Source organism: Quercus robur, chromosome 5, assembly GCF_932294415.1.
Source record: "Quercus robur chromosome 5, dhQueRobu3.1, whole genome shotgun sequence".
Taxonomy (NCBI): Eukaryota; Viridiplantae; Streptophyta; class Magnoliopsida; order Fagales; family Fagaceae; genus Quercus; species Quercus robur.
Window position 1 is genome coordinate 6,748,253 of NC_065538.1, and position 12,013 is coordinate 6,760,265.

Here is a 12,013-nt window from a genome sequence, read left to right on the forward strand (position 1 = left end):
AAAAAATAAATGTAGCCACTACATGAACAACTAACTATATAGGCAAGAGGAAAGGTATTTAGGAATGGCTAAAGCAAAACTTAGTTGCCAGGAACAGTATTTGGGGTAGACAACTAGTTAATTCCACCTTTTTCTTTCTTTGAACTTTTCTCATGACAACTCTTGATCTGATGTTTACCACCAGGAGCATGATCCTTTTTCTTTAGCCCATTTAAATTAGGTTGTTTAAATTATCTCAAATAATTAATTCATTATTCATTATTGCCATCTTTATCTTTAAGTACATTTGCATCTTCAATATCCTTTGCAACGAATAAAGTAATGAAGAGTTCTTAGCTTGTTCATGAGGTACAAGATCATGATTATGCTCCTTTTTAAAAGCCCACAAAGGTAGAACTGTTGGGTGACTTTGCTTAAAAGCCAAAACTTAAGTTTGACTCTCCTGGACTTCCAAAATATTTGATTTGCGGGCTATTACATTTGTGTGTGCAGGGATAAATGTACAAACTATAAAGGTGGGCATCTTTCAACTTTGCTTAAGAGCAAGTTGAACTGTATGCTTAATTTGTAATTGTGTATGGCATGTCCAAGCAAAAACATAATTGTCACATTGTCATAGAAAGAAGCATTTAATTTTTTGATAGGTAGAAAGAAGAACTTGATTTATATTTAAGATTTGCTTATCTCTCATATTAGAAGCTCTTAATCTATTGAATAGAGCCCCAAGTTATCTACGTCTAAATTTGAAGTTTAATCAATTAAGTCATCTACTATTAAATTTTTTAAAAATAAATTGGAAAATGTTTTTTCAATTATTAATTAAAATTTTTAATTTAAAATTTTGAAAAAAAAAAAGTTGGATAATCAACTACAATATTTAATAAAAGTTGATGAATAAACTTAAAATATACTGTAAAAACTGAAATGAAGTCCATAAGAAATGGACCAAAAAAAAAAAAAAAAAAAAAAGAAAGAAAAGAAAAGAGAATTAATTCTAATAAAACATAGAACGTTAGTTTTGAATTAAAAAAAAAACTCCCCGCAGTGGTTTAAGGAAAATGGAAGGGGGCATTTTGGTACGCCCGCGTTTCATCCAATTTCCGGTGAAGATCCGCCCTCGTGAGAAGCTATTAGGGTTTGAAATCCCTCTGTTTATTCTTAGTCTGGCATTCTTCCACTCTTGATCCTCCCCGCAGTGGGCGAATTTTACTCGTCGATTGAGCGATATATAACCAATTCTCTCTGGTCACTCATCGAGGCGGTGAAGGTTTCCTCATCATCCACCAGGTAATATATATATATATATATATATATAGTTTGTTGTTGTTTAATTTCATTTCAAGATTCTCATTTGCTTGTAACCTGAATTGAATGAACTTTTTTTTTTGTTAATTAGAACGAAGCTAGGACTCCCAAAAAAAAAAAAAAATTATACTGATAGTCGGTGGGGGTAATAGTCGGTGGTTTAGTCGGTGGCTTTGGCTATATATACTGATGACAATCTCTTAAAAAAAAAATTGTAATCTTTAGAATTCTTTTATTTTAGTAAAGCAGGTGCAGGCAGAAGAGAGAGAAATCCTATCCTATCCTAATGATGGAGATGAGAAAACATCATAGAAGGAGTAGTAGTAGTAGTAGTGTAATCTCATACTACGAGAATTCGGATGTCCACAAGCGAAGAAAGAGGACGGCCACGGCTATTGATGATCTCCCAATAGATCTAGTGTTAGAAATATTGCATCGGCTGGATCTGAAATCCGCCACGCGATGCAAGTCTGTCTCAAAGGAATGGTGCTCTGTTATCACTGATCCTTTTTTCGCTAGATGCTTTGTTAACTACAACAACAGTCGGCCAATAGTGGATCATTGCCCCTTTACCTTGCTACTCCAGTGCACTAATCGGCGAACAAAGAATGGACATCTCCTCTTGCCATTGGAGGAGGAATCTTATTTTAAATCTCTGCCTTACATTCCACCAATGTATCAAGAACAACGCCACAATGAGTTCAACATTCAAGCTTCGTGTCATGACTTGTTCTTATGCTCTGAATCTGCAGTTGTTAGTGATCATAGTACTCCCTTTTTTTACTATGTCATTAATCCAATTACTAGGCAATGGACTGCCCTTCCTCCACTTCCACATCAATACACCGCATCAGTAGTAAGGCGGCGGCCTCTGATTGGGTTCATATGTAACTCCGGTGACATTCTTCAGCTTAGTTTTAGAGTGGTGCTCATTCCTGAATTTGAGGGCATGTCAACGGAATTCAAGGTGTACATATTCTCATCCGACACAAGTAAATGGAGTGAGTCTCTGGTGTCGTGCCCGGCCCTTGAAGGATTTGATTTGACTTCTTTTGCCTTCCCCGCTGTTCCTTATAATGGCTTGCTATTTTGGTGTAGTAGGGATGGCTCCCTTTTTGGGTTCGATCCTTACAACAGTGGATGCTATCGATTCATTCAGAAGCCCCTAGAATTGGACACTTCCTTCGCTAATGGGCGCCTTGGAGTATCTCGCGGTGCCTTGAGGATGGCCCGGATTTCGGGCTTCGATCCTTACGACTACTTCTCTGATCCTGTTTTATGCGTTTGGGAGTTCAAAGATAAAGGAGAGGAAGGAGGCAAATGGTGCTTAGAGCACCAGCTGTATATCAAGAAATATTCTGCTTTGATGGTCCTAGCCTTTCATCCAAATGACCAGGATATCATGTATTTGGTGATTAATTTTAAGGTGGTATCATGCAACTTGCGCAGAAAAACACTGGAAGTGGTTCGCGATTTGCCAGATCCTTACTTTTCCGATGGCAAAAATGTCTTCAACTTTGTGCTCCCTTGTTGGCCAACTCCCATTCATTCTTCTCCCTTCCTATAAGTGAAGGCAGCCTATCTATTCTACTGCTTGCTAATGCTAATGCTAGCTTGTGTCTTTAAAGCTTTTTGCCTTTTGGGGGTTTCCGTATTATGGTTTGCCTAAATTAGGCTTTTGTGAATTCCCCTCAAAACTTTTAACCTAGCAAAATATGTATTTTTAAAAAATTTTCATAATCTATTTTTTATGGATAGTGGATGCTTATCAATTATTGAATGTAAAACTAGTTATTGTAATTTTGAATGAGATGAATATTATAGCCTTGCATGGGCCTCTTCTGTTTTCCTAGTTGTTGTAATTTTGAATGAGATGAATGTATATGTAACTTTTGTTGAACTATCTTGCGCCTTATATAGCAACCACATGTCGGGATAAGGAGTGGAATCTGTTTGTTATAATATTTACTGTCATAGTCGTAGATTTGATGTTTCTTGGAGGTGGATTGTTAATTTAATGCGAGATAAGATTTGAGTTTTCCTGAGGGAAGAGATCTTGGTGCTTTATTCGGAGGCAGGGAACTGAATTTATTGCGTTGGTATTTAGAACCATTGTGAATCTGATTGACAGGATCTAAAAGTAGGTGAGTTTGGCAATTGTGGAGGCTTATTTGGAGGCGGCATGGAATTTAGGAGTTGAATACAGAAATCAAACTTTGACACAAGTGTTAGTTCATTATTTGTCATTCAGATTCTATAATCTGATTTAAGCTAAGCTCCACCCCAGGAAATTTGAATTTAACCCTTAGAAATTAACCCACCTTGTCTATCATGGTTGTAGTAAGCCTTTTTCAACTCTTTTATCTGGTTGCTGAAGCGGACAATAGAAAGCATCTAAAGAGTAAAACATAAAGGCTTCAGTAAGGCTATTGAGCATTCTTCTTTCTTAAATAGTTGAATAATTCTTTAAATCATATTCTGGTTTTGTCAGCTCACAATTGCTGTATCACATGAATTAGCCCATCTATGGCTTGGCAGTCTGGTAACAATGGAATGGTGGAGTCATTTATGGCTTAATGAGGGATTTGCAACATGGGTAAAATTGAGTCATCTCACATAACTGCTTCCACTTGCTGGCTATTGCAATACATTCATTTTCTTGTTTGAATCTGTATTTGATCTTAAATTTCCAGGTAAGTTATATGGCCACTGACAGGCAACAGCATGTTTCCTTAGTGGAATATATGGACTCTATTTCTTCTAAAAACAAATGATGGCCTGCGTATGGATGCACTGGAACAATTGCATCCTATTGAGGTAAGGAAGTGAATGCTTCTGTTAAAAGTTGCAAATAGTACATCATTTAAGCATGTTATATTATTGAGGTAAGGAAGTGAATGTAGTGATAAAATCAACAATCTTTTTAATTTCAAACTACTTCCTAAAATGGCATGTTTTACTAGATTTTCAAGAGCCGCAATGAACATCATCAAAGTAAATGTATTGACACAGTCAACTTAGTGTGTGCGTGTTTGTGTGTTCACATGCATATGCATCTGTTGTCAGAGTGTATGGACCACTACCTAGTAGGAGGGAGGTGACAGTGCAGGGAAATATCCAATGATCCAACTCCAAATATTGAAGCACTAATTTTACTATATTATAAGCCCGTCTCAATTATGAATTCAATTGAGAAAAAATTGTGAGGAAATTTCTATATAAAACATAACTTTGACGTGTAATTCAACTCTGTCCATCACATGATATTTGGCATATTTGCAGGTCGAGGAACCCCAGGCTTGTTCAATAGGGGAATTATTTGATTCTATCAGCTACAAAAAGGGATCTTCTGTCACTCGAATGTTGCAGGGTTATCTTGGTATGGCACATTTCAGGAGGGATGGTTCATGTTCTTGACTTATAGTTGGGTTATTTTTATATGGAGCACCAAATATTGATTCTGTTTTTTTATAGTAGAACCTTCTCATTTCTTGGAAAATATATACCAAACTAATGCTTGGCATTTCTTAGTTAATGTCATTTGTTTTATAAAGCTTTAATGGCTCTCTTATCCATTAAGCAGGTTTGGCACTTTATAATTGTCAAGGCTATTATGTAATTTATGTTTATTTCTTATTATATATGTTAACAATGCCATTATAGTCTTCACTTATTCAATGGACTAAAAGAATATATATTGATACCACATGGGCTCAAAAATTTAGAGTGGATGGGGTTTGACTCAGTGTGTAGGATGCTTTTGCCATGTAACACCTTCTAGGTATTTTCTTGGGCAGAGACTCTTGCTCCAGTGTCTGTTCTTCTTTTAGAATCCATATATATGTGCCGTGTCACTTATATTTGTCAAATTGGAAGCTTTCTTTGATCACTTATTCCACTAATAATCGTGGTCACTAATGTGTACAATGTATAATTTCTCAATGCAGTAGACCTTATTATCACTTTTTCATGGAAAATATTCTTGGTAACAAAAATGCTACCATGAACATTTTTCTTTTGTCAACATGTTCTGCACACAAATTTATGAAACTGACTGAAGGGAAAGGTCTGAATTATATTCCTGTAGTAATTTGCACTTCTTGAACATGATCAAAATTTCGCTGTGTAGCAAGTGGATAGAAAATTAACTTTGACTAAATTACATATATAACTCTGTGACTTCTTATTTGAACCAGAAATCCTTAAGTTAGCACATAAAAAGATATGTTGGAAAGAATTCAAGGACATATGATTTATGGGGCGTTCTTTCAGAGAACTCTGGTGAACTCAATTCAATGATGGATGCTTGGTAAAAAAAAAAAAAAAAAAAGGGATTTCCAGTTATCTCTATAAAATCCAAAGATAATATTTTGGAATTTGAACAAGTATTATTATCAAGGCAATAGTTGAATTATAAGGCAATGATGCTTTTATCTTTTGAGCACTGTTTGTTACACACATGTATGTATAGAACGAAGGTTCAACCCACATTATACATGTGTGTAATAAGTTTTAGACTTATATTTTTAATGTGAACTTTAATTTTGTGTTGAAGTTGTTGCTTGTACTTGCAATGTGTGTTTTTTATCATACACCAGTGCACATTGATTTGTGCTGTAGACTAATGTTAGAAAGAATATACGTATATAAGTTAGTGACCAACATTTATTGAAGCTGATATATGCTGCCCCCAACCACCCTCCTGAACTTTTCATGCATTGTCACTTCATTCTTCTTTTTACTTTCATTGGATATGGATAACATTTCAGTTGAAAATTCTGTATGTTTGAGAAGACTTATTGAGGTTGTACATGTTCTAGGATAACTTGGTTCCTTTGAATTGGAATAATGAATGCACATGGCTTTGGTTTTTGTCTATACGACTGTATCTTCATGTTGAGTCATCTGCTTTGGACAGTACAATATAATTTTCTTGGGCTGGCTCTTGTAAAATGTCATTCAACTCTAGCTGTGTCTTCCGTTTACAAGCTCATACACTACAGAAATATTGGGCACTTGTTGAGTTTCATAAATTCAATTGATGTCAGCTGATTCATAATTGTTGAATTTGAGTGCAGATCTTTACCAGTTGCTATTTGGGATTTATCCGATTGATGGATGCTGAGAAGAAGATCTTTGACCTAGTGTATTCAAGTGAAGATCCTATATGTTCTCTATCTCAACGATCAGATGATGTCAAGTGCTTATATTTTAGCGAGGGCTATGGACGTTTGAATATATGGGATGAGAGGGTTAGGAAATGCTCAACCCAATCGAAATTGCATGCACATAGGATTAACTCCATTGATTTTAACTCACAAAACTATAACATCATGGCTACTAGTTCATCAGATGGAACTGCCGCCATATGGGATTTGAGAAGTATTAAAGTAGATCAACCCAGACCTCTGGAGGAAGTTGGCCACGATAAGGCTGTGCAGTCTGCCTACTTCTCACCCTCTGGAAGCTCCCTCATAACCACAAGGTATATAGTGTTGTATAATAACTTTGATTTTCAAATTAAATATCTTACGACCTGTTAGAAATATATATGGTAGTTTGCTTCTTACTATTTGATAACAATTTAGAGAATATAATCTATGCTTGTATATATGATTAGTTAAAAAATTTTAAAAATAAAGTTGGCTCTTTTACACTGTGTATGCTATTTTCCAATACTAGTTAAATGCTGATTGAGTGCATTACCTCATAAACCACTTGCTGAAAAAGCTAGATTCAAGTTGATCCCTTTATTTTATTGTTGTTGTGAGATTTTAGGGATTTCTAGCTACTAAAATTATTGTTTCTGTTTTTTTGCCTAATTCCCATATATTGATTATATTAGTTATCTTGTTATGAGTTAAAGTATAATCTAACATGGATATTTTGAATAAACTGTATATGATCTTAATTCTAGGAATTGATTTTCAATTGTCTTCATGTAGCATGGACGACACAGTTGGTATAGTGACTGGTGTTAATTTTGAGCACACTTCAAAGATTAAGCATGATAATCAGACATGCAATTGGACTTCTTCTTTCAGGTAAGAAATTTTTCCAGATCATCAAATGCTGATGTGTCTTTCTTTTGTTGAACCATCTGCTTGATGTTCTATGGCAAATATGACAATTCTGTATTGAACTTTGTTAATGTTCCTTAATAACAACCTTTTGCCGGTCTCTAAATTTTTCTTGAACACATGATTACAGAAGAAACTGCTGCCTTGTTGTCATCAAAATAATGGTGCTTAATTTTAAAGGGATGGATTCAATTGAATGATATGGACCTTGGATATTAATTTTGCATTTCATTTATTTTATTTTATTTTTAATTATTATTATAAGAACTAGCAAACTGTATTTAGCACAACAATCCGCACCTAAAATCTGCAAAAAATCAAACCAAACCAGCAGCTAAGATTGCAACACAACTTATACAACAAACAAAACTAACCAAGAACCCAGACTCCTGAACAATTATCTCTTCTTTCCACCCGTTAACACTGAACAAGAGATACCCCTGAGATTGCAGAGGTTTCTGTTATTTTTCATTTTTTGGTTTCAGAACCATTTCTAAAGGAAAAAAATAAAACAATTTAAACACTATTATTTTTATTTTGATGACAAGCAAAATTTAGAGACCAGCAAAAGGTTGTTATTAAGGAACAATAACAAACTTCTGTAGCAAATGATTGTCATATTTGCCATAGAACATCAAGAAAATGGTTCAACAAAAGAAAGACATAAGCATTTGATAATCTGGCAAAAATTCATACCTGAAAAAAGCAATCCGTGAGTTTATCTGATTATCAAGCTCAACCATTGAAATGTGCTCAAAATTAACTAAAGTCACTATACCCACCGTGTTGTCCATGCGACATGAAGACAATTGAAAATTAATTCCTAGAATTCAGGTCATATACAGATCTGTTCAAACTAGACCCACATTAGATTCCATACCCTAACTCTTAACAAGTTAACTAACACAAATTAATTAGTAGCTAGAATATGCAATTAGGGGAAAATTAAAAACAAAAACAAGAATTTGAATGTTAGTATACCTAAAAACAGGAAACTAATTAGTAGCTAGAAATCCTTATAATCTCAAAACAACAACTATAAAATAAAGGGATCAACTTGAAGTCTTGAAATCTGGCTTTTTCAGCAAGTAATTTATAAGGTAAAATCATATAAAGAAGCATAGATTATAATCTCTGAAGTGTACTCAATTTCTAACAGGCTATAAGATATTCAATCTGAAAATCAAAGGTTTAAAACAACACTACATACCTTGTCGTTGCAAGGGAGCTTCCGGAGGGTGAGAAGTAAGCAGACTGCACAGCCCTATTGTGACTAACTTCCTTCAGAGGTTTTGGGTTGATCTACATTAACACTTCTCAAATCCCATATGCAGGCGGTTCCATCAGAGGAACTAGCAGCCATGATGTTAAAGTTTTCTGAATTAAAGTCTATGGAGTTAATCATCCTTTCATGCAAATTCCATTGGGTTGAGCATTTCCCAACCCTCTCATCCCAGATATTCAAACCTCAACGACCCTCGCCAAAATATAAGCAAATGACATCATTTGATCGTTGAGATAGAGAATATATAGAATCATGACTTGAATGCATGAGCTCAAGTACCTCCTTCTCAGCATCCATCAATCGGATAAGTTTAGAACAACTGGTGAAAATCTACACTTAAATTCAACAATTATGAATCAGCTGACATCATATGAATTTACAAAACTCAGCGTGTCCAATAATTCTAGTGTAAGAGCATGTAACCGGGAAGACAGCTAGAGTCGAATGGCATTTTAAAAAATCCAGCCAAAGCAATTATATAGTACTGTCCAAAGCAAATGACTCAACATGAAGATACAATCATACAGACAAAGCAAAGCCATGTGCATTCATTATTCAATTTCAATGGAAAGAACGTATCCTAGAGCAGGTAAAACCACATTAAGTCTTCTCAAGAATGCAGAATCTTCAGCAAAAATGTTAACCGAAATGTTACCAATATTCAATCAAGGTAAAAAACAATGACATGCTAATGCATGACAATTTCAGGAGGGTGATTGGGGGATGCCTATATCAACTTCAACAAATGTTGTTCATCAACTTATATAAGTGATATTCATTCTAACATTAGCCTATTGCTCATATCAATGTGCATTGGTCTATGACAAAAAAACATATACATTGCAAGTACAACAAAGATTAAAGCTCACATTAAAAAGATAAAATCATTAATGCCTTGTAATTCACCTATTACCTATTTGTGTACATATCTTATAAAGAAATGGTTCTGCTACTCCAATTCACATCTAACCAATCCATAGTTTTGCATAAGCAAAAAAATAGTGGCAAACACCATTGATATCTACTAAATCAGTAGTGGCCCTCTCATTTCTGAATTCCCTCACAGAAACTTTTACGTTACTACTAAAAAAATCAGCACCTTCCTCAGGATACCATGTGTTAGATAGTAAGATTGTTGAATGTTGTTGTAAGAGAAAATGGGCATTTGCCCTTAGTTTTTAAAATATCTGGCACAATGTCCCCATTTTGAAACTATTTAGCAAAAGAACAAGACTTAAGTACAGTATTTAGTTGCTGTTCTTTAGCTTCCCCTCTTAAGATTCTGTCATGTAGATTTTTTCTCATGGGAAGGAAGTATATTTTTTAGTTAAGTAGTTACATGGCAGAATCTTAAGAGGGGAACCTAAGGTATTGTACCTAAGTTTTGTCCTTAACAAAATGTCTATGTTTTTCAAACTCGATTTTAACAGAATTGAGTTTTGTGTGAAACTCGATATCTTCAAAATCAAGTTCTGTGTATATTTTTAAGTGTAACTCAACATTAGCAATGTCAAGTTCCACTTAAAATTTTTTGAAAATTTAAGTAATTGAACTTACCTAGAACTCGATTTTCAGAAAATCGAATTTCAAAACAGAGACACGGTGCTTAAGCCCTGTTTGGTTTTTTTTTTTTTTCATCACTCATCACTCCTCACTCAATTTTTGTCACTCATCGCTCATCATCCATCACTTATTACTTAAAATACCCCAATTTCCTATACCCACCCATTTGGCACACCGTTTTCACTTTACATCACTCAAATTTTTCAACTTTTTTGTGGGACCCATACTCGAGCACAAAATCAGATTGGTCACTCCTTAATATAAAGCCATGCCAGATTATGATATGGGCTAAAGCTATATCCATTAGTGATACTAAAAACAGACTGCTCACTCCTTGAATTTTGTGATTTGGCAGTTCTGCAGTAATGAAAAGGCCGATGAGATAGAAGCATTTTTTGCGAACCATATGCATCCTTCTTTTACCATGAGTTTGAAGCAAAGTATCGAGCAAATCTAACTCAAAGCGAGGTGGGTTGACAACAAAAGGCGATAGCAATCTCTACAAGACCTATTCAAACAATTAGCTCTCAAAAAATGCTAGTCTTCACCTTGCTTTCAAAACTATATTGTGAATGTAATTATGTTAGAATAATAAACTAAATACATTGCATGCTCAGCAACTTGTGTTATTTATTTAAGGAGTTACATATGAAGAAATCAAAGCATCCAGTTGTTGATAAAACTGGAAGAGAGGGGTTCTGTAGAATGGACTGGACTGTTCATAATCATAATAAGTTGACTGTAAATAAAATATTTCCATTAGACTTAAGTTTCAAATTTAAGTTGACATTTCTATTGGGAAAGTTTTTAATAAGTGATTAAATATTTTCTCAAATAAGTTGGGTCATTAATGACAAGAGATTTCCGTTGATTTAGAATTGAGTATTGTTATGGGTACAAACTACCTAATCTAGCACATTTCATTTAGACTTTGCCTTATTGAATTAATTTGCACATTCATGTGAGGTGGAAAGGAATCCCCTAATTGAAAAGGAACACTATGAAATTAAGCTCATGTCTGTCTTTGTGATTTTTTTAATTAATTAATTATTATTTTTGTGTGTGTACATTTTATCTGGGGTTTGCTTTGATTTTTATTGGAAAATTAATAAGTTATTTTCAATTCAATTGGTAAATTCATATTTTATTTCCAAGTATAATACTACTTAATAGGGTTAGTCAATATTGAATCTTAAGAAACGACCATTGAGCTTTGCGCATTCTTGTTTAAAATGTAAAATTTTGAAATTTGGTGGATTGGGTAATTTACCAAATTCAAAATTCACCCGAGTGGGACAAATCTATCATCTCATCAATGTCACTATCATCATAACGATTAAAAAACTGAAACCCTAACATTACTCATGTATAAAACATGAGAAATTTAGAGAGAGGTTGAGATTTTATTTTACCCATGGTTGAGTCGTCTTAGTGCTTTTCTTCTTCTTTCTCTGATGGAATTGCCGGCGAGCACACATAGTGTGAGAGATTAGGGTTAGGGTTTTGGGGGAAGTGTGTTATATATAAGGTGGGCAAGAGATGAGATCCAACAGCTGAGAAGTGAGCACAGATTAATTTTGGGTTCAAATTTGGGGGGTGAGATGGATGGAATGAAACGCTGTCGTTTTTGTCTGAGTTTGATGAGGAAGAAGGCTAGAACCTAGAAGCCCAAAAGTCCAAAACTTTTTTTTTTTTTTTTTTTTTTAATTTTTATGAAACAAAAGTCCAAAACATTGAATATAAATGAATGGCATTATGGGCCTTTATAGGCCAGCAAGCA

At 34.5% G+C, this 12,013-nt stretch overlaps 1 protein-coding gene across 4 annotated transcripts; it reads left to right on the plus strand.

Annotated features, from left to right (window-relative positions):
* Positions 1–984: 984 nt before the first annotated feature.
* Positions 985–10,945, plus strand: LOC126724963 (WD-40 repeat-containing protein MSI2-like). 4 transcript variants are annotated; one of them, XM_050429417.1, is made up of 7 exons: positions 988–1,287; positions 3,797–3,901; positions 3,999–4,122; positions 4,588–4,684; positions 6,384–6,790; positions 7,251–7,349; positions 10,589–10,945. In XM_050429417.1, exons 5-7 carry the CDS (start codon positions 6,420–6,422, stop codon positions 10,617–10,619), a joined length of 501 nt encoding a protein of 166 aa, XP_050285374.1. In that variant the 5' UTR covers positions 988–1,287; positions 3,797–3,901; positions 3,999–4,122; positions 4,588–4,684; positions 6,384–6,419; the 3' UTR covers positions 10,620–10,945. The 4 variants fall into 4 exon arrangements, with proteins under 4 accessions (XP_050285375.1, XP_050285374.1, XP_050285373.1 ...); XM_050429418.1 differs by lacking the exon at positions 3,797–3,901 and having other exon boundaries at positions 985–1,287; XM_050429416.1 differs by having other exon boundaries at positions 3,797–4,122.
* The last annotated feature ends 1,068 nt before the right edge of the window (positions 10,946–12,013 follow it).